General features: G+C 40.4%; 1 protein-coding gene across 5 annotated transcripts; it reads left to right on the forward strand.

The window, feature by feature from the left end:
• The first annotated feature begins 4 nt into the window (after nucleotides 1-4).
• Nucleotides 5-20583, forward strand: PCNP (PEST proteolytic signal containing nuclear protein). 5 transcript variants are annotated; one of them, XR_004182029.1, is made up of 5 exons: nucleotides 5-185; nucleotides 4916-5331; nucleotides 10618-10692; nucleotides 15967-16022; nucleotides 18761-20583. XR_004182029.1 is itself a non-coding variant. In XM_003893875.4 (5 exons), exons 1-5 carry the CDS (start codon nucleotides 59-61, stop codon nucleotides 18885-18887), a joined length of 600 nt encoding a protein of 199 aa, XP_003893924.1. In that variant the 5' UTR covers nucleotides 5-58; the 3' UTR covers nucleotides 18888-20583. The 5 variants fall into 5 exon arrangements, 3 of the variants coding, with proteins under 3 accessions (XP_003893924.1, XP_021789683.1, XP_031518837.1); XR_001899530.2 differs by having other exon boundaries at nucleotides 5169-5331; XM_003893875.4 differs by having other exon boundaries at nucleotides 5117-5331.
• The last annotated feature ends 2944 nt before the right edge of the window (nucleotides 20584-23527 follow it).

Here is a 23527-nt window from a genome sequence, read left to right on the forward strand (position 1 = left end):
TTTTCATTCTTCGGGACCGCTCTAGGCCGCCACCACGCCGGCTGGCCCCAAAAACTCAATGGTTGCTGGGCGGGGTCGTGACGTCCTTGGCGTGGCTGCAAGGGAGGCCGCGGCGGGGAAAATGGCGGACGGGAAGGCGGGAGAGGAGAAGCCTGAAAAGTCGCAGCGAGCTGGAGCCGCCGGAGGTGAACACAACCCCAGCGTCGCGGGCAGCGTGGGATGCTCTGGGCCTTTGTTTGAGCTCCCCAGGGTGGGGGGAGTGGGGTGGGGCGAGAATGGGCGGACCTGGACCTCACCCGGCCAGGTGCTGGGCCCAGACCTGCCTCGGGCACGCCCGGTGCGGCCCGCTGGGCTCCTGGCCCACATCGCCTCCTTGCCGGGGGAGAGGTGGCCACTGTTCGTCACCTCCTGGCCCCAGCGGAGGCCCTGATTCCGAGGAGAAGGGAGATGGGCGCCAGAAAGGGAGACCGAACTCGGGGTGGGACCAGGAGCGGCGGTGCAGGAGCCGCTACCGCCACACCGGAGACGCATATCACACAAAACACACATACCGGAGACGCTCATGAGACAAAACATACACACAGTGCAAGCCACCGAGTAGTTGCCGCGGGAACTGGCCGCAGGCCGTGTCTCTGACGGTGCCGGCCTCTCAGTTCCACGCAGGAGTTAATTACGCTTGCTGCTCCCTTTTCACTGAGGAGGTGGACAACTCCGGCCTGCTCTCTTTCCTTTACTTCCAAGTTTAATACTGACCCTGTGACAGGGTGGGCCGAGGTGATGGAGGGGAAGAGGAATGCCTTTGCCTGCCCTCTGGTTTAAGCTGTGGGGTCTAGGGCTAAGGTTTGCTTGCCTTTCTTTGAAGTATTTCCCTTAGGCTGTTGCCAGCTGACCGCTTGCCAGATACTTAGGCGACTAAATAGTCTAGCGTGACTCTTCCTGTATTTTGTTACGATGTTAAAACTCAGGTTACAGCTATGCTTATTCTGTCCATTCCATTCCACTCCCTAAATTCGGGTCTTGTGCGTTAAGGAAAAGAAACATGTAATCTCTCCAGCTCCCTCTTTGCACGTAACAAGACAAGTGACTTAACACGTGCGAGCTGTTTAAAATGTTTTTAGAGTATTTTAAACATTGTTCTCTATTCTGACCACCTCAGTTATCATTCCGGAAATTATTTAATATGAGAAAATAGAAACGATTAATAGCATATGAAGGCCACTAGTAGACCTACTAACATGTTTCATGTGAATTGCCTTGGGAACAAAAATTATTGAAAAGATGAAGTGTAATGTTAATTACTTTGGACCCAGGATTTCCTTCTTAAAAAAACACGTACGGTTCTGTTAAGCTGAAACTCCATCTCTCTCTCTCCCCTCCCCACCCCCTGCTTTTTTTTTTTTTGACTAGTAAAATACCTTATGAAAGAACAATTTAAACTATCTACTACTTTCTCACTAGTGAATTTTTTTCCCAAAAAAATTGTCTTGGAAATTGTGGAATAAAATTACATAAAAATTTAAAAGCAGTTTGAGAAAAAGCAAAAAAATTTAGAAGTAGTTTGAGGAAAAGTGTAAAGAATCATGTGTTGACTTTAAGGCCATCTCGTTAACTGTCTTGACCGAGGGTAGCAAATGTGTTTAATGTGCTGTCAAAATGTACCTTGAATGTCATCATAAATCCACTGTATAATGTATCTGCCATTCTTTTAGTTGAGGGTTATTAGTTCTACAGTATGAATATTGATGTTTCCATTTTAGCATGTGGGGAGAAATAGTATAAAATTACTTTGCTAATTGGTATCAGAAAAATTATTATGGTCTTTTTCGTGGTAACTTAGAGTAAGTAATATCCCTTAACTTCTACATAATTTGTCTCCTTGTCGTTACAAGAAAGTAGTGCTGTTACATTTAAGCCATTTTTGAATGTCAGATATTTTTAATGAAATTGTGCAGAGGAGTCATAATTAAAATATGTCATACCATGGATATTGCTAAATTGGTAATTTTGTGGCAGTCACTTTTTTGAAAACACTGTCAAGTTTGTCTTAGGGGCTTAACTAGAGAATGTTCTGAATTGTAATTCCTGTTGAGCAGTCTACTGAGTTGGAAGTATAAGTATTTTTTTATGAGTAGTTTCCATTAATGTTTTTTTTTTTTTTTTTGAGATGCAGTCTTGCTCTGTCGTCAGACTGGAGTGCAGTGGCGCAGCCTCGGCTCACTGCAAACTCCACCTCCCAGTTCAAGTGATTCTCCTGCCTCAGCCTCCCAAGTAGCTGGGGCTACAGGCCCGTGCCACCACGCCCAGCTAATTTTTGTATTTTTAGTAGAGATGGGGTTTCACCATGTTGGCCAGGATGGTTTCAATCTCTTGACCTCGTGATCCGCCTGCCTCGGCCTCCCGAAGTGCTGGGATTACAGGCGTGAGCCACCACGCCTGGCCAACATTAATTTATGTCTGTGAGAGAAGCTACTTATTTGAACTCCCTACTTTAAAGAATAGGGTAAAACTTTGGTAGTTTTTTTTCTCTGCTCTTTGGTTATATCTGTGTAGCTCTTTGAAAAAATGTTAGGAGAAATAACGTTAGAAATAATGTTGAAGAAGAGCTAGTCATACATAATCATGGCCATCTCAAGCTTTTTTGGTTATACCAAGAACTGCGTGAATGAAATTGACATTTATTATGCCAGACACTAGTAGGGTCTTGAACACCTTCTCATTTAGGCTGCACACCTCTGTGCATACTAGAGAGGTAGCTCTGCCCTTCTTTCAAAAAAGGAAGCAACCAGAATGCAAATGGATTATGAAGGGTACCCTTATGGACTTAAACTTGCTTATTAGGTAATTTTTTCTCTCTTTCCTTTTTTTTTTTTTTGAGATGAAGTCACGCTCTGTCGCCCAGGCTGGAGTGTAGTGGTGTGATCTCAGCTCACTGCAACCTCTGCCTCCTGGATTCAAGCAATTCTCCTGCCTCAGCCGCCCAAGTAGCTGAGATTACAGGCGCTCACCACCTTGCCCATCTTAATTTGTATATTTAGTAGAGACGGGGTTTTGCCACGTTGCCCAGGCTGGTCTCAAACTCCTGACCTCAGGTGATCCACCCGCCTCAGCCTCCCAAAGTGCTGGGATTACAGACATGAGCCACTGTGCCCAGCTTACTAGGTAATTTTTTCAAAGTAACGTACCTTTGTGCTCTAAGGCTCACCCCTCTCCAATTAGTCAATGAAAAAAAAAATGCTAGTACCATGTGTAATTTTATTTCATATTAATTATATGTTTTATTTGCTCAATACAAATTAGATAAAATTCCTTTTATTAAAATATTCCTTAGTAAAGAATCTAGTGATTTGCTATTTTATCCATGTTTTATGTTCTAAATTGATAAGTGATTTTCTCATTTTTAAAAAAACTGATTGTGTATTTAGTCATTCTTTGGTGTATAGATTATTTCTACATATAAAGCCAGCAGGTTTTTTGTATGTTTCTCTGTTCCAATGTGTAGAGCCAAAGAGATTTTTATTGTAACTGTGTGTCAGTCACAGGAAAGTAGTTATTGTTTGGGTTTCACTATGAAATGTCATACTTTATTAGAACTACAGATAGAATACAGAATAAAATTAGCATAAGTGCTTTTAGTTATAAACTGAGACTCTGACAAAACTGCATCATACTCTTTTTCAAAGATATTCTGTGCTTTGTAAATTGAGTTCCATTTTTCAGCTGTTGAATAGCAATCTTGATTCTTTAATTCTTCAGGTGCTTTTGTGATTTTATATATAAATAAGAGAATGGCACCTCAAGCAACCATTTCAGTGCTATCTTTGTCTCTTAGGGAAATCCCAAAACATAGTCCTGCTTAATTTCCCTCCCCTATACTGACTTTACAACTTTTACTCCTTGTCCAAAGAGAATAAAGAGTTTCTTTTATTTTTCATCTAAACAGAATCAAATGTTTTGTTCAAAGTTCTTATTAATCTAGAGACCCCATTAGTCCAAAACTATATAGATCTAGATCTGTAGCCTCCGATCTTTAATCCTTTGCTTGTCAGTCTATTTGTGTTTGACTTTTTTTCTCCCCATTCTAGCTCTGTGTCCTGCTTTCTTAACTGTTATCAAGGCCATCTTTTGGAGCATCTTCTTTTTCTCCATAAATAAGCTCTTGATCCAGTGTAGCAGAATACATCCTATATGGTGAATGGGCAGACTGGGGAAAGAAAATAAAATTTTTAATATCAGCCAGCCTTCTTCTGTCTTATCGCCTGATATGTTCTTAGTCTTACATAACAGACCCAAGAAAGTCAGAATGTGAACTAATTTCATCATTGACTTCATACAAACAGAAGCAAAATTAGCAAGACATTTTGCCTTCCAAACCTACATATGTATGCTTTCTACTGTTTGAAATTATGATTAACTCATCTTTCATGAAAAAATCTAAGATATAAACCAAAGTAAGATTTTTTTTTTTAATAGTTCTTATGGGTAGCTTAAAACAGGTAATAACCAAATTGTCAGAGTAGAATTAAATTTCTCAGGAGGGAGTGACCTTGAAGTTCCTTTTCAACTCCTAAGATTGTGTGAGATTTACATGAGGAACACATCACTCAAGAAAATAACTAGGCTGTATTAACATTGTCATTTGGGTAATAATGGGCCTGTTTATAACTAGGTACTTTGTATGATTATTACTGCATTACTGAAGAATATTATAATTTGTTATCCAAGTATATTCTTTTACCATGTGACTGATTGCTCACAAACTACTAAGTGTAAAAGATGTTAGATAGATCTGATTTCTAAAAAGCAAAATCCCACAGATAACCAGATTATTGTGCAAATTGTAGTGTTTAGTTGAAGGGTCTTTACTTTTTGTGAACTCTCTGTTTATAATTTTTAATTGCTCTGTATTTGATGCTAGTTAATTCATGGGAGCCTCTTCTGCTGCCACACACTCTCAGTTCCTGCTGTATACTCTAACAAACAGTGGAAGAGACTGGTGGGTCAGTAGGTGACAACTGCAGAGGTATCTTCCTTATAACGATGCTTTTTGAGGTTGCTGCTCCCATCAATCTGCTAAGTAAAAATAGCTCATCTTGGTAAGTTGTTTCGACTTCACCAGGACCTGAAGAAGAAGCAGAAAAACCTGTGAAAACTAAGACTGTTTCTTCCAGTAATGGAGGGGAAAGTTCCAGTCGCAGCGCTGAGAAGCGATCAGCTGAAGAAGAAGCTGCCGACCTCCCAACAAAGCCTACAAAGATCTCCAAGTTTGGATTTGCCATAGGTAGTCAGACGACAAAGAAAGCATCAGCCATATCCATCAAACTTGGATCAAGTGTGAGTTGTTATTTCATATATGATGTTTGTAATGGATCTTAAGGATTTGCTTTGGAAATGTGACATTTACTAGGTTCTGGTAAATTAAGGGTGAAAAGGTACATTGTTTGAGAACTAATCTTTGACCTATGAACTTAGATGATCAGCGCCCTGTTTAAGAAGGGTCTGAATGAATTTTATCTCAATAAAGCTGGTAAGAAACAAAGATTTGGACTATTAGAAGGAACAACTATTATAGGGAATATGATTTATAAAATAATAAACTTAGAATTTTTCTAAGTTGGCTGGGCACAGTGGCTCACACCTGTAATCTGAAAACTTTGGGAGGCCAAAGTGGGAGGATCATTTGAGCCCAGGAGTTTCAGACCAGTCTGGGCAACATGGCGAGATCTATCCCTACAAAAAATAAAAATCTTTTTTCTAAGTTGAGCAAATACTCTGAAAAATATTTTCAGAAAGATTTTCCAAAGTTTATTTTGTTATCTTTCAGTGCCTGTAGTATTAAAAATAATACTGAGAAATCAGTTATTTATATCTTAAAAGATTAATATTAGTAAGGTATTGCTTGGTAAAAGATCTACGTAATTATCTTACTTTGGAACTACAAATGGGTAGTCTTTTACAGGTCAATATTTGATCCTTAGTTTTAAGATGTAAGCCTTAGATTAATACTTATTAACCATGGAACCTCTGGAAGTGTTTGAAATATTAATTTGAAGCATATAAAGTTGTAGATATTTGTTTCTGACCTATAGTATGAAAATTTCATAACCTTCAACCAAATAGATCTCTTATTTAAGGGAAAAGGAAGTGACTTAAATAGTGTATTGCTGTTGGCTTTGGAAAATGGTTACATTCTTGTATGAGGAGAAAAATCCTATTGCCTTTGAGTTGGTTATTTGTATCTGTGCTGTGAAAGTTAATGCTCAATTGCCAGATGTGCATAACTTTATTCTACATTAGATGTTTATTCAAAGATCTTAAAAATATGGTCTGGAGCAGTCAGTATATTTGGGCTATTCTCATTTTGCAAAGCTATTATTACTTAGAATCCCCACCCTCACTCTGCTCTGTTTTCCCTTTTTCTATTTCTATTTTTTTTAAAATTCAGTCTGAACAAAAAACATTGAGCTTATAACATCATTACTTCATTACTCTATTTCTGTATTTCAGCTGATTCTTTTTGTTTAATATGTAGTTATAAAACTTGTATAGACCTAACTGCATAAATATTTAATGTTTTTTGATAGGCAGTATATTAAATATATATTCTCAGCTGTACTTCTACTATAGATGTCCCCTTGAGAATAGATTTTACTGTGCATGAACATAGTCCCTAAATCTAAATCCCTACTCTTTCTTTTTTTAAATTTATTTTTATTTTATTTAATTTATTTATTTTTTTGGAGATGGAGTCTCTTACTCTGTCATCCAGGCTGGAGTGCAGTGGCGCAATCTCAGCTCACTGCAACTTCTGCCTCCTGGGTTCAGGCGATTCTTGTGCCTCAGGCTCCTGAGTAGCTGGGACCATAGGTGCGCGCCACCACGTCTGGCTAATTTTTGTATTTTTAGTAGAGAGTGGATTTCACCACGTTGGCCAGGCTGGTTTCAAACTCCTGACCTCAGGTGATCCGCCCGCCTCGGCCTCCCAGAGTGCTGGAATTATGGGCATGAGACATCGAGCTTGGCCCCTCTTTCTTTTTTTTATTTTTTTAAGACAGTTTCACTCCCATTGCCCGGACTGGAGTGTGGTGGTGCGATCTCAGCTCACCACAATCTCTGACTCCCGGATTCAAATGATTCTCCTGCCCCAGTCTCCCGAGTAGCTGGGTTTACAGGCATGCACCACCACGTCCTGCTAATTTTGTATTTTCAGTAGAGACGGGGCTTCTGCATGCTGGTCAGGCTGGTCTCGAACTCCCGACCTCAGGTGCTCTGCCCGCCTCAGCCTCCCAAAGTGCTGGAATTACAGGTGTGAGCCACCGCGCCCGGCCTACTTTATAAATAATTGATATGATTAGTAATTTCTGATAATTTGGGGTGGGAGGGTTATATTTTGAAAAAACTACTCAGTAAAACTTTTTAGTTTTGGAAAACAAATCTGTTTTTATAAAATAAACTGCAAGACTGGGTGTGGTGGCTCACGTCTGTATTCCCAGCACTTTGGGAGGCCAAGGTGGGTGGATCACAAAGTCAAGAGATCAAGAGCATCTTGGCCAACATGGTGAAACCCCATCTCTACTGAAAATACAAAAGTGAGCTGGATGTGGTTGCATGCTCCTGTAGTCCCAGCTACTCGGGAGGCTGAGGCAGGAGAATCGCTTGAACCTGGGAGGCAGAGGTGCAGTGAGCCGAGATCGCGCCACTGCACTCCAGCCTAGCGACAGAGTGAGACTCTGTCTCAAAAATAAAATAAGATAAACTACAGTGTAAATACAGTCTTATGGGGGGGGGTGAAGTGTAGAATATTAAAAAATAATTGAAAGTGCTGGATTGATTATATTATATGAAGATAGTTAATCCACCAACAAATGCTTATTTGTGTCCACAACGTTAAATACATGACATCTTTAAAAATTAAGGGTGTTTCTAGAGTTACTATGCGTACAACTGAACATGTTGTATTCCTTCAAAAGAAAACACCTATTTAAAAAAATGTGTGTGATATAAAAGAAAGGATGGTTAATTTTGTTTCAGCAGGTCAGAGAAGATTTTACTGATGAAGTGATCTTTGAGTTGGACTTAAATGTAGGCAGGAGCACAAGGGCATTTCATGCAAAGGCGGTTACGGTACATTGAGAAAATCATTAGTATTTGGACAGGGTTTGGTGGGGAAATGGGTAAACAGCCCCCAAAATTAGACCATGAGACCGAATTTAAGAACTGTTATTCCATAATGAGTCTCAAGACTTAAACAGATTTGCATCCCAGAAGCATCACTGTGGTGCCATATAGATGGTTGGTAGAAAGAGGATGCAGAAAGTGGGGGGCCAGGTGCAGTGGCTCACGCCTATAATTACAGCACTTTGGGAGGCTGAGGCAGGATTGCTTAAGCTCAGTAGTTTGAGACCAGGCTGGGCAACATAGTGAGACCTCTTCTCTACAAAAAATAAACAAGGCTGGGCGCGGTGGCTCAGGCCTCTAATCCCAGCACTTTGGGAGGCCAAGTCGGTGGATCTCTTGAAGCTGGGAGCTCAAGACCAGCCTGGCCAGCATAGCAAAACCCCATCTCTACTGAAAAATACAAAAAATTAGCCAGGCGTGGTGGCACACACCTGTAATCCCATTTACTTGGGAGGCTGAGGCAGGAGAATTGCTTGAACCCAGGAGGTGGAGGTTGTAGTGAGCTGAGATCATCCCATTTCACTTCAGTCTCGGTGACAGAGCAAGACTGTGTCTCAAAAATAAGAAATGAGCCAGGCTTGGCAGGGTGCACCTATAGTCCTATCTCCTTGAGAGGCTGAGGTGGGAGGATCACTTGACCCAGGGAGGTCAAGGCTGCAATGAGACAAGACTGCACCACTGCACTCCATCCTGGGTGACAGAGTAAGACCTTGTCTCAAAAAAGAAAGAAAGAAGGGTCAGGAGATGTTTTTTGTTTTTTGTTTTGTTTTTTGTTTTTTTGAGACAGTCTCACTCTGTCACCCAGGCTGGAGTGCAAAGGTGTGATCTACAGGCGTGCATCACCACCATATCCAGCGTGTGTGTGTGTATGTGTGTGTGTGTGTGTGTATTTTTAGTAGAGAGAGGGTTTCGCCTTGTTGGCCAGGCTGATCTTGAACTCCTGGCCTCAAGTGATCCACTTGCCTAGGCCTCCCAAAGTGCTGGGATTACAAGCATAAGCCTCTGTGCCTGGCCAGGAGATGTATTTCTGACAGTAGTCCCGGCAGGTAAATGCTAAGGACCTTAAGTTGGTAGTGTGATGGCATGATTGAAAAGGCAGAGGGAGAATTAAGTTTACTTAATAGATGTCTAATCAATAGGACCTTACAAGTTGAGGAAAAGATTTTCTGATTTGAGTACTTACGAACACTGTGAAACTAAAGTACCTAGGGGAGCTCCTAAGTGGAGCTGCCCAGTAGGCAGATGATAACCCGTTTAGGGGTAGACATAGGATTTGGTAGTTAAAACTAGGAATGAATGAAATCGACCAGAGAAGGAAAGATCACTGACAATTCAAAATTCTGGTTGTCTGCTAATTAAAAAAAAATTTTTTTTTTAGAGGTAAGGGACTTGCTGTGTTGAGCAGGCTGGCCTGGAACTCCTGGTCTCAAGCAGCCCTCCTGCCTCAGCTTCCCAGAGTGTTGAGATTGCAGACGTGAGCCACTGTGCCCGCCTGGGTATCTATATCTTCTAAATGGGGAGCAGCAGGAAAGGGAGAGAGACAGAACAAAAGGTGGGAAAATTAGGAGAATAGCCAATAAAAAGCAGTGTTACAGAAGCCAAGGAAAGGGTGTTTTTATTTTTTAATTTCTTTTTTTTTTTTCTTTTTGAGACAGTCTCACACCGTCACCCAGGCTGGAATACAGGCGCTCACCACCACACCTGGCTGTTTTTTTGTATTTTTAGTAGAGAGCACCTTGGGAGGCTGAGGCGGGTAGATCACTTGAGGTCAGGAGTTCAAGACCAGCCTGGCCAACATGAAACCTCATCTCTACTAAATATACAAAATAAATTCGCTGGGCATGGTGGCACACACCTGTAAATCCCAGCTATTCAGGAGGCTGGGGCATGAGAATCGTTTGAACCCAGGAGGCACAGGCTGCAGTGAGCCAAGATTGTGCCACTGCACTCCAGCCTTGGCAACGGAGCAAGACTGTCTCAAAAACAAAAACAGAAAACATAGTGTGAAGAGATGGTTTGTATTAATTATGTTTATAGGCCTAGGAGCAGAAAGCTGGCTAGTACAGAAAGATGATTCGTGATTCCTTTTATGCTTTCAAGGCACATTGTGTTTAACATTACTATGGGAAGGTATTACTAATCATTTTTTCTTGCCTATACCAAGTACCCCTTAGGTAAGTGATACTGTAGATCCTAACTAGCAAATATTTTGTAGGAGGGCAACAAATGAACACCACAAGTTAGTAAAGTAAAACATACCTACTGATAATCCACATTTTTGAAAAGAGAGAATGGATTTGTCCAAAGTATTGGGTTCGTTACTATACAAATTTCTATGGAAATATAAAGTTAAAATTTTTCAAGATAAATTATTCATATCATTAAACAAGCTTGTATAAATGTTACTTACATGATATTCTTTTTAATATGTTTCTTCTTCAGAAGCCTAAAGAAACTGTTCCAACTCTTGCTCCAAAAACTCTTTCAGTAGCAGCAGCTTTTAATGAAGATGAAGATGTAAGTTGATATCCAGTTTTGTTTTTTTACTTTAACCAGTTATTTAAGGAAGGTATTAGTGGCAAATTATAGGTTTTAATAGTATTAATGAATTTTCTTTATAATAGTTTTTTTGTGTGTGTGTGACATCCATAAAAACTGGATGTTCTGTTTTTGCATTTTATTTGGTTGTAGGATTATATTAGAATATTGTTGACTTTGGGGGCAAGAAGCTTAAGGATGAAATCAACAAATGTTTATTATGAGTAATTTGTGCTAGGAAGTATGTAGGATCCAAAAAAAAAAATTCAATACTGTTGCCTTAATAATTTTTATAGCTGGGGTCTTCAGTAATGATACATTATGCATGCATTCAACTTTAAAAAGCCAACTGTTGGCTGGGCGTGGTATCTCATGCCTGTAATCCTAGCACTTTGGGAGGCTGAGGCCAGTGGATCACTTGATGTCAGGAGTTGAAGACCAGTCTGGCCAATATGGTGAAACCCCTTCTCTACTAAAAATACAAAAATTAGCCAGGCATGCTGGCAAGCACCTGTAATCCCAGCTACTCGGGAGGCTGAGGCAGGAGAATCGCTTGAACCCAGGAGACGGAGGTTGCAGTGAGCCAAGATCGCGCCACTGCACTTAAGCCTGGGCAACAGAGCAAGACTCTGTCTCAGGAAAAAAAAAAAAAAAGTCAGCTATTGTGCTCACTTCCCATATCCCTAGGAGGGATAACAATTAAATAGTGCAGGTGATTCTGCCAGAAGTTCTACTCAAAAAGCATGTGGTCCAGAATGAGCATGAGATGCTTATCTGACTGTCTCTTAGTCCCAGTTTCCTCATGCCCCTCACAATGTCGCTACCTTCCCATGTTATGAATGACAAGCGTAATTCTGACTGATGTTAGGAGGTTTCAAGCCTAATTCTGACATGTTTTTGTGTTAGACTCTGACATTAAAACTTAACCCCCACTCATGATGTGACATCATTGCGTAACAATTAAGTGTTTCAGGATACATCAGTAGTTGTTCCCAAAAGCATATGTGGGCGTATATTCGTGTGTGTGTGTGTGTGTGTGAGAGAGAGAGAGAGAGAGAGAGAGTGTCTCGCTTTGTTGCCTAGGCCGGAGAGCAGTAGCATAATCACAGCTCACTGTAGCCTTGACTTCCCAGGCTCAAGTGATCCTCCCACCTCAGCCCTCCAAGTAGCTGGACCATAGGCATGCCCCACCATGGTCAGCTAATTTTTGTGTTTTTTGTAGAGTTTCACCATATTGCCCAGGCTGGTCTCAAACTCCTGGGCTCAAGTGATCCTCAGCCTTGGCCTCCCAACATCCTGGGATTATAGGTGTGAGCCACCACACAGCCATATGTTCTATGTGGATGAGACTTTATATATTCAGAGGACTGGAGTGATTTGGGAAGAATATATATGAAGGAGATACTAAAACATTAGGCAGGGTTTAGTGAATCAAGAAATACTTTTGTGGCCGGGTGCGGTGTCTCACGCCTGTAATCCCAGCACTTTGGGAGGCTGAGGCGGGCAGATCACCTGAGGTCAGGAGTTCGAGACCAGCCTCAACATAGAGAAACCCTGTCTCTACTAAAAATATAAAATTAGTCGGGCATGGTGGTACATGCCTGTAATCCCAGCTACTCAGGAGGCTGAGGCAGGAGAATTGCTTGAACCTGGGAGGCGGAGGTTGCGGTGAGCCGAGATCGCGCCATTGCACCCCAGCCTGGGCAATAAGAGCAAAACTCTATCTCAAAAAAAAAAAAAAAAAGAAAATACTTTTGTAAGCCAGGCTGTCAGTTTTCAAGTCACAAGTAGTAAATACTGAGTAGCTGCATTTGACTGAACTGGAGAGTTTTGTAGAAGAATTTTGAGCAAGGATAATTATGGAATGATTGGAGCCCAAATCAATAAGCAGAAAATTACTATAGTCATCAGTGTATTCTCTCTCGGACTTTCACTTATTCTCTCCATTTGAGTGCTTTCTGTATGTTAGCCACTGTGATGTTATAAAGATAAATCAGAAACATTCCCCTAGGAACTCAGCCTAGTAGGGCAGACTTAAATGTAAAACAGTACAAGATAAAAATCGAAAGTACCTGAATAAATGATACTGTGGAAATTGAGAAAAGGAGTAAAGGCCAGATACTAGATGCAGCAGCATGTGAAAGACCACTAGACTGGCAGTTAGAAGAACTGAATTAAGTTTGAGAAGCACTGACTTAAATAATATTTAAAGTTCTTGGCATCTCTAACAATCTTAAGAAATTAGGTACCATTTGATTCAACCCATTCAGATATGTACAGATTGTAGGAGGGAAGAATGATACAGGATGCAGGGAATACGTACAAAAGTGCAGAGGTTGGAAATTGTAAGCACCTACATTACAACAGTGGCTTACTTCGAATGCCTAACAATTTGGATATCTTTTCACATTATTTTACCCTTAATTTGTGAGTTGTGTGATATATTTATTCATATTTTGAAAATGGAGAAATTGACCGGACGTGGTGGCTCATGCCTGTAATCCCAGTACTTTGGGAGGCTGAGGCAGGTGGATCACGAAGTCAGGAGATGAAGACCATCTGGCTAACATGGTGAAACCCTGTCTCTACTAAAAATACAAAAAATTAGCTGGGCGTGGTGGCATGAGCCTGTAATCCCAGCTACTCGGGAGGCTGAGGCAGGAGAATCGGTTGAACCCAGGAGGTGGGAGGACTGGGTAAGTGAGGCAAGATCACACCACTGCACTCCAGCCTGGGCAACAGAGCAGGACTCCATCTCCAAAAAAAATGAAAATGGAGAAATCAAGTATGCATGAGCACATGCCAGTGCACACACATGTTGTCTTTTAGGTCTTCTGGTTTCTTGTTCTTTGCATCATACCCTACTGCTTTCCCTGCTTTTAAATAAATTTCGGATGCATTTAGACAACAATTCTTCTGCTGCATTGTGCAAGGATAAACTGTCTCAGGATTTAAAAAACATACATGTATCTGGCCGGGCGCTGCACTGTAATCCCAGCACTTTGGGAGGCCGAGCGCTGGATCGCTGTCAGGAGATCGAGATCACAGTGAAACTGGCCTTGTTAAAATACAGCAAATCAGGTTGGCGTTGCCTGTAGTCCCAGGTACTCTCAGGAGGCTGAGGCAGGAACAAGTGGAACCTCGGGAGGCGGAGCTTGCAGTGAGCTGGGCATCAGCGCTTCACTGCACTCCAGCCTGGGCGACAGCGCTGCAGACTCCTGCCTCTGTAAAAAAACACATGTATCTGAAATCTTCCTTTTTTTTTTTGGAGATCATAATTAAGTAACCTTAGATATATATTTGAATTTTAAATATACTGAACAAAGAGGATAGCCACTTAATTAGTTAATTTTGAAATTTTAAAATATTTTTCCAGTTGTTACATATGTGTAGTCTAATTTGGACAGATTCTTGAGTCTTTATATGTATTTCATGGTGTTAACATTTTTGAAGAGTACAGGCCAGTTATTTTATATAAACCCCCTCAATTTGGATTTGTCTGATGTTTCCTCATGATTAGTTTCATGTTTCTTACCTTAGGCACAAATACCACAGAAGTGATGCCAAGTTATCAGTGCATCATATCAGGGAGTACATGCAGCCAACATACCCCATCACTAACGTTGTTAACTTCGATCATTTGGTTAAAGTGCTGCCTGCCAGATTTCTTCACTGTCAAATTACTATTCTACCTTTTGTAATTGAAATTTATTTTGTGGGGATAGGCTTTGAGAATATGTGAAAATAATATGATTGAGGACGTTTACTCACTAGTGTTAACATCTGTTGATAATTCTCATCAGAATTATAAGATTTGCCAAATGATGATTTTTCTGATTCTGTCATCCTTTCTGCATCTATTAACTGTCTTACTGTAAGGAAGAGCTTCTTATCACGCTTAAATTTTATTTATTTAAGTGTATACTCATGGAATCTTACTTTATTCAATAGGTTATTATGCTCAGATTGTCACAGATTTAACCAGTAGAAGCCCCTTTAAGCTGAATCAACACCCTTTTTTTTTTTTTTTTTTTTTTTTTTTTTTTTTTTGAGACGGAGTCTCGCTGTGTCGCCCAGGCTGGAGTGCAGTGGCGCGATCTCGGCTCACTGCAAGCTCCGCCTCCTGGGTTCACGCCATTCTCCCGCCTCAGCCTCCGAGTAGCTGGGACTACAGGCGCCCGCCACCTCGCCCGGCTATTTTTTTGTATTTTTAGTAGAGACGGGGTTTCACCATGTTAGCCAGGATGGTCTCGATCTCCTGACCTCGTGATCCACCCGCCTCGGCCTCCCAAAGTGCTGGGATTACAGGCTTGAGCCACCGCGCCCGGCCCACCCTTTTAAAAAGTAGTAGTTAGCTAAGCAGCAGCATTTATACGTGAAAATTTACGTTTGAAAGGATCTTTCCCCACAATTTTCAACAATTATAAGTTTAGAAAAAGTAAGGAATGAGCTCTCTTTTTCTCTGAGACAGAGTTTCGCTCTTGTCACCCAGGCTGGAGTGCAGTGTCATGATCTCGGCTCACTGCAACCTTTGCCTGCCGGATTCAAGCAATTCTCCTGCCTCAGCCTGCTGAGTAGCTAGGATTACAGGCACGCACCACCACACCTGGCTATTTTTTTGTATTTTTAGTAGAGACGGGGTTTCACCATGTTGGCCAGGCTGGTCTTGAACTCCTGACCTCAGGTGATCCACGCACCTCTGCCTTCCAAAGTGCTAGGATTACAAGTGTGAGCTACCGCACCCAGCCGGGAATGAGCTTTCAAGATGTCTTTATTGTAATAGATATTTTTGAGGAGCAGTACATTAAAGTGGTTAAGAACCTTTGCTTTGGTGTCAAACTCTTGCTATTCATTCTCTTTGTTTCCTTGAGCGAGTTAACTTTGTTACCTTACCTGCAAAATATGAATGATGATAATCATACCTCCCTCATGCGATTATGTTAGGATTTTTAAGGGATAGGACATATAAAAACATTTAACACGGTGTGTAGCATTTAGTAGCTAAATGGTTTTAGTTCTAGAATGTTTGTTTTTTCAGCAGTTTTTTTTCTTTATGCAAAATCAGCACCCTAGAAGACAGGCATTTATTTTTTAAATGTAGTTAAGGTAAATAACTCACTAATTTTCTCCTTTTATCAAAATTTACAGTGGTGAAAATGCTGAAAGACTTAGATATAAAATTTAGCATATTAGGAATCAGGAATTTAATAAGTTTGTATGCAGTTATCGTGGTTTACTTACTTTTTTCTTTAGAGTGAACCAGAGGAAATGCCTCCAGAAGCAAAGATGAGGATGAAGAATATTGGAAGGTATTATAATTTTTCATAAATATTACGGAAAGTTACAAAGGTGAATTAAGAACAAAAATAACTTGCACATGATTTCTTAGAGTTCAGACTTTTCTTTTTTGTTGTTGTTTATATTTTTTGAATTGTTTTCTTTTTTTGGCAAGCACTAACTTAAAGGATTGTTGAGGCTTTTCTTGTGCATTTGGGCAGAATAGTTTTTAAAAGCATTTTCTGGGTACCAGATGATTAATTAGGATTTTGAAGATGAGTAAGACATGGATCAAGCCTCATGAAGAAAGATAACTGTAATTATTCTGTGAACTATCACTGATCTTATTTAGTCTCACAGTTAGAGAAAATGAGTATCATAAGACATAACAATAATTTAAGACTACTTCTTGACTGGGTCTTACTCTGTTGCCCAGGCTGGAATGCTGTGGCACAATCACAGCTCACTGCAGCCTCGATCTCCCACGCTCAAACGACCCTCCCACCTCAGCCTCTCAAGTAGCTGGGACCACAGGCATATGCCACCACACCCAGCTGATTTTTTTAATTTTTAGTAGAGACAGGGTCTCACTATGTTGCCCAGGCTGGTCTCTTAACTCCTGAGTTCAAGTGATCTCCCCACCTCAGCCTCCCAAAGTGCTGGGATTACAGGTGTAAGCCACCACGCCCAGCCTTTTTTTTTCAAATAAGAAATAGCTATGAGAAATGTTTCTGATTTCAAAATTTTTCCTGGTACAAAACAAATGGCTTTCAGTCACTTTACTTTTTTAAAAAATTTTTAAGTAGAGACAGGATCTTGCTATATTGCCCAGGCTGGTCTCAAACTCCTGGCCTCAAGCAGTCCTGCCTCAGCCTCCCAGAGTGTTGGGAATATAGGTGTGAGCCACCATACCCAGCCACTTCACTTATGATATCATTTCTACCACTTTATCTTACATTTCTTTTTCTCTTTAATGACTTAGATGCCAAATACCAAAATAAGACAAATGAAAGTATTTTAATTTTCTCTATTGTTGCTGTTGTCATGGAGACAACATTAATTTTAAGTTAACACGATGTTCAGTTTCCTGTCTGTGTGCATTAGTGGATAGCTTAGAGATTAGTAAGAAACTTTTTTTTTTTTTTTTTTTTTTTTTTTTGAGACGGAGTCTTGCTCTGTCGCCCAGGCTGGAGTGCTGTGGCCGGATCTCAGCTCACTGCAAGCTCCGCCTCCCGGGTTCCCGCCATTCTCCTGCCTCAGCCTCCCGAGTAGCTGGGACTACAGGCGCCCGCCACCTCGCCCGGCTAGTTTTTTGTATTTTTTTTAGTAGAGACGGGGTTTCACTGTGTTAGCCAGGATGGTCTCGATCTCCTGACCTCGTGATCCGCCCGTCTCGGCCTCCCAAAGTGCTGGGATTACAGGCTTGAGCCACCGCGCCCGGCCAGTAAGAAACTTTAATTCCACATCAGCCCCATACTGTGTCCCCATTTCTTCCAAATGTATGAACCCACAAAGAACTGAGTGCCAAATCTTTTTCCTTTTCCTAATTAACTACCAGTATGATAATGCTAAGTGCTAAATCTATACACAGGCATAAGTTTTCAGACTTTCATCATGTGATTCAAGTAGAGTCAGTCCCATTGGGTACCTGCATGCCTTCCTTTCATACCGAGCTTAAAGTTGGAAGTACATGTGATATTGTTGTCTTGCCTAAACACCTAGCACATATATTAATATATTCAAACATAAATAATTGAAGTAGAAGTTCATAAAATGACACTGAACCTTTCTATGTGTAATATGTCTTCATGTTTTTCTTCTATTTCATTTTTTTACAAATGCTGGTGGCCAGCTATCACATTGACTTCATAGTGGTATTAATAGGTTATAGGCAACAGATTTGTTTTTTTGTTTTGTTTTGGTTTTGGTGGGTTTTTGTTTTGTTTTGTTTTGTTTTTTTAAGATAGGATCTAGCTCTGTCACTCAGGTTGGAGTGCAGTGGTGTGATCATAGCTCACTGCAGCCTTGACTTCCTGGGCTCAGGCAATCCTCCCACCTCAGCCTCCTGAGCAGCTGGAACCACAGGTGCACAACACCACACCTGACTAATTTTTTAATTTTTTGTAGAGACAAGGTCTCACCATGTTGCTTTGGCTGGGAGGCAACAGTTTTTAAAACTGTAGTGGTTGCCACACTTAGCTGTGTATCAGAATTACCTTAAATGTTTGTTAAAACTACAGATTTATCCCCACCCCCAGTTTAGGCCTGCTGGATCTGAAATTCTAGAACTGTGTCTGTGAAGTGTTTTTTTGTTTGTTTTTTTGTTTGTTTGTTTGTGATGAAGTCTTGCTCTGTTGCCCAGGCTGGAGTGCAGTGGCGTGATCTCGGCTCACTGCCACCTCTGCCTCCCAGGTTCAAGCAGTTGTCCTGCCTTAGCGTCCCAAGTAGCTGGGACTACAGGCATGTGCCACCAAGCCTGGCTAATTTTTGTGTTTTTAGTAGAGACAGGGCTTCACTATGTTGGCCAGGCTGGTCTCAAACTCCTGACCTCAGGTGATCCGCCTGCCTCGGCCTCCCAAATTGCTGGGATTACAGGCATCAGCATCGTGCCTGGCCTGTGAAGTGTATTTTTAAAAAGCTCTGTAGGGGCTTCCAGTGTTCAGTCTGTGTTTATAATAGGTGCTAAACAAACCTGTATTGAATGAATCAAAATCATAACCTGAAAGGCTTTATATAGCATTTTAAATAAATTTTCTTTCTTTTAACACAGGGATACACCAACATCAGCTGGACCAAACTCCTTCAATAAAGGAAAACATGGGTTTTCTGATAACCAGAAGCTGTGGGAGCGAAATATAAAATCTCATCTTGGAAATGTCCATGACCAAGACAATTAAATGATGTTTTGAAATTGGGGTGTGGGGTGGGTGTAAAGTTAAAAGGAACAGTTTCCTTTTTTAAAGAATGGTATAAGACTATCTTTGGAGCCGCTTTGTTTTTCTTTTTCATTTTTTTAAAAGATTGAGTGGTACACTAATAAATGAGAGTTTGAAATTAGAGGTAATTTATGTTTTATATACAGATTTCAAGACATTTGCTAATTTTGTAGTTTCATGTGATTAGTTTCCAAAGGTTACAGATAATAAAGAAATCAGAAATGGTACCTTTTTAAGAATTGCATATTTTTTTAGACACAACTATTAGCACAGTAAGAGGGAAGCAAAAAGTTATTGTCTATTTAAAACTGCAAGCAGTTACTCTCTTAACTCCCTTATTACCTAAACTTGTCTGGCTCCCAGGAACAGCCTTATAGAGAGAGGGAGTATTGTATTGGGAGGAAGATGTTACTGAACTATTCACTGAAAGTAAATTTAGATAAAATACAGCTTTTTTCCTTATGGGCATTTGTTTTGTTTCAAGTCATCATAAACTAGATATTGCATTGCTATCAGTGGATACAGATGCTTAGCTCTTAAAAGAATTTTTTTTTTTTTTAATGTAAACTGTTGAATATTTGAAATAGCCCACTTCACCTTAATGGGTCTTGTCTATCTTCATTAGTCTTCAAAGAAAAACCATTTGCTACCAAAGTAAATCAGTATTTTGAATGTGCTTCTCCTGTTTTTTTGTTTATTAGCTAGGTCCTGTAAGCATTTCCACCAGAACTTGAGGCAAATCATAAGGAAGCTGTTTCTTTTAAAACACAAACCACCACCAAAAATTTAAATGTACATATTGCTTAAATATTTGGCTGTTTTTAGTTTTTAAAAGGTATAAACACCAAAAAAAAAAAACAACATTGTATGAAGATGGAAAACAAGAAGATGCACTTTCTGTAGCCTTGTCTAAGGATTTAAATTACTAACTTGTGAACTCCAATTTGAATTGAACTTATCGGCTTTCTTACTAGTAAAATTGTATGGTTTATGTTAAATACGTACATATTGACCAATGGCCTCTGAAAAAGCACATTTTAGATTACTGAAATTGAAGGAAAGAAAATGCATCTTCAAACATTTTTTGGAATCTCACCACATGTACTTCGTTAGATTTGTGTATTGTAGGGTGTTTGTTTTGTATTTTTGTATTGTATATGAACTTTTTTTTAAATGTGACAGTTAAACACATCTTTAAAAGCATAGTCACAGACAAAGGAAGCATACAGTATACAAATTTCCTTGAAAACTCCTACAATATTATATTTGGGGGCAGCTTCAGATTGTTTTATTGGTGGTAACTGCTTGCTGAGGTCTTTTAGTTGGTAATAACTCCAGAGAAGCAGCCTGTGTATATTCCTAACATTTTGTTCACTAGCATTTAAGTTTAGAATAAGCCCAAGTAAAACGATGGAAATGTATATAGAACTCTTAGTTCTTACATGATTTAATTATATCAAGATACATGAATTTAACTTACTTTAATGTAGGCAAACTATCCATTTTTTGTCCATTTTCCTGTTTGTTAAAATAACATACCTCTCCTACGTATTATTTTCTTGACCCAAATGAAATATTAACCTAAGGTCAAGCTGGGAGAGAGAAATGACTGAGATGAATGTCTTTACTAAAGTACCAATAAATTTGTCAAACTCAATAGTGTGTTTACTTTCTATTCCATTTAATTGTTGCTTACTGGTTTTTGTTTTTAAAGTTGAGACAAATGTCAAGTGTTGCTCTTGTTTGTATTGTTGACCAAAGTAATGGGGCATTTAAAATTCTGAATTACTGGTGTCTACCTAGCTCAGCACCGAGTTCTATAGCATTACAGAATCTCAGACTGAAGAAGACTTAATCCTCCTCCAGTGCCAAAGGATTGTCTGTCCTGTCCTTTAGAAAATCAAGACTTAATCCTCCTCCAGTGCCAAAGGATTGTCTGTGCTGTGCTTTAGATAATCTTGCCAAAGCTTTTCTTTGACAATCACTAAATATTAGAAAGTTCTTTTTTTTTTTTTTTTTTTTTGAAGCTGAGTCTCGCTCTGTTGCCCAGGCTGGAGTGCAGTGCAGTGGCACGATCTCGGCTCACTGTAACCTCTGCCTGCTGGGTTCAACCAATTCTCATGTCTCAGCCTCCCAAGTAGCTGGGACTACAGGCGCATGCTACCGGCTAATTTTTGTACTTCTAGTAGAGACAGGGTTTCACGATATTGGTCAGACTAGCCTCGAACTCCTGACCTTGTGATCCACCTGCCTCAGACTCCCAAAGTGCTGGGATTACAGGCGTGAGCTACCGCGCCCGGCTTGGTCTACCATAATTTTTTTTAACCCCAACATAAGATGAACATGCAACCTTCTGATCAAAATCAGTGTCAGATTTATACTTTTTTAGCAGATCTGTACTTTTTTAGCAGATTTATATTTAATTGTTTATATATAGAAAGGTTATTTTTCCTATAGCTCTATTCCCTTTTCCTCACTTTTGTATTATTATTATTATTATTATTATTATTATTATTATTATTATTACTTTGAGACAGAGTTTCGCTCTGTCACCCAGACTGGGGTGCATTGGTGCAATCTTCATTCTGTACAACCTCTGCCTCCTGGGTTCAAGAATTGCTTCAACAATTATGCTAAGGCAGCAATTCTGCCTTAGCCTCTCGTGTAACTGAGGCTAAGTAACAGGCACCCACCACCACACCTGGCTAATTTTTGTATTTTTAGTAGAGATGGGGTTTCACCATATTGGCCAGGCTGGTCTCAAACCCTGGACCTCAGGTGATCCACCCACCTCAGTCTCCAAAAGTGCTGGGATTATAGGCATGAGTCACTGCACTCGACCTGTAGTATTACTATTAAACATATCTATTAATAATATGACCCCAACAATATATAATTATTACTTTACCATTACCATTTCCTTAGCCCAATATAGCTTTGCTATCACTAACGTCTTTGTGTAGTTATTATATTACACATTACATTCTATGTAGTATTGGCTCACCTATACATTATATACATATTTTATATGATGCATGTTAAATTAGTTAAGAGAAGAAAGAATGATTATACATTTAACCTGCCTGTCATAATTTCATTATTACTTTTACCTGTGCTTTTTTTATTTTTTATTTTTATTTTATTTTTTTTTTTTTTGAGACGGAGTCTCGCTCTGTCGCCCAGGCTGGAGTGCAGTGGCCGGATCTCAGCTCACTGCAAGCTCCGCCTCCCGGGTTCACGCCATTCTCCGGCCTCAGCCTCCGGAGTAGCTGGGACTACAGGCGCCCGCCACCTCGCCCGGCTAGTTTTTTGTATTTCTTAATAGAGACGGGGTTTCACCGTGTTAGCCAGGATGGTCTCAATCTCCTGACCTCGTGATCCGCCCGTCTCGGCCTCCCAAAGTGCTGGGATTACAGGCTTGAGCCACCGCGCCCGGCTACCTGTGCTTTTTTTAAAGTGTGGATTTGAATAATCATCTGTGTTGATTGCTTTCAGCCTGAAGAATTTCCTTTAGTATTTCATTAACACAGATCTGCTAACAATTTTTCACAACATTTGTCTATCTGGTAGTCTTTATGCTATCTTATTTTCGAAAAATACCTTGCTGGATATAGGACTTTTGGTAGACACTGTTTTGTTTTTTCCTTTGAGCATTTTGAATATGTAATCCCACTACTTTCTGCCCTTCATTGTTTCTCCGGAGAAGCCATCTGTTAATCTTATTGGGATTTCCCTGTAAGTGATGACTTGTCTTTCTGTTGCTGCTTTTAGAATTTGATTCTCATCTTTTTTTTTTTTTTGAGACCGAGTCTCGCTGTGTCACCCAGGCTGGAGTGCAGTGGCGCAATCTCGGCTCACTGCAAGCTCCGCCTCCTGGGTTCACACCACTCTCCCGCCTCAGCCCCTCGAGTAGCTGGGACTACAGGCGTGTGCCTCCACGCCTGGCTAATTTTTTGTATTTTTAATAGAGATGGGGTTTCACCGTGTTAACCAGGATGGTCTCGATCTCCTGACCTCGTGATCTGCCTGCCTTGGCCTCCCAAGGTGCTGGGATTACAGGTGTGAGCCACTGTGCCTGGCCTAGAATTTGATTCTTATCTTTGCATTTCAGCATTTTTACTATGATGTCTTCTGGCATTTATTTGTGTTTATCCTTTTTGGAGTTTGTTGAGTTTTTGGATGTGTAAGTTACTATTTTTAAATAAATTTGGAAGTTTTCAGTTATTATTTTTACAAATATATTTTTCTGCCTCTTTCTCTCCCCTCCCTCTGGTATTCCTGTTATGCACATACAGTCATGTGCTGCATAATGACATGTTGGCCAACAATGGACCACATAAATGATGGTGGTCTCATAAGATTATAATGGAGTTGAAAAATGTCTAGCACCCAGAGATATCACAGTCATTGTAATGTCATAGCACAATGAATTATTCACGTTCGTGCTGATGCTAGTGTATGCTGCACTGTTACACCTATAAACGTATAGCAATACAGGCGAGGTGCAGTGGCTCACGCCTGTAATCCCAGCGCTTTGGGAGGCCCAGTGCTGATGGAGGTGGCTCAAGAGGTCAGAAGTTCGAGACCAGACTGGCCAAGAT

The sequence above is a fragment of the Papio anubis genome, chromosome 2 (assembly GCF_008728515.1).
Source record: "Papio anubis isolate 15944 chromosome 2, Panubis1.0, whole genome shotgun sequence".
NCBI lineage: Eukaryota > Metazoa > Chordata > Mammalia > Primates > Cercopithecidae > Papio > Papio anubis.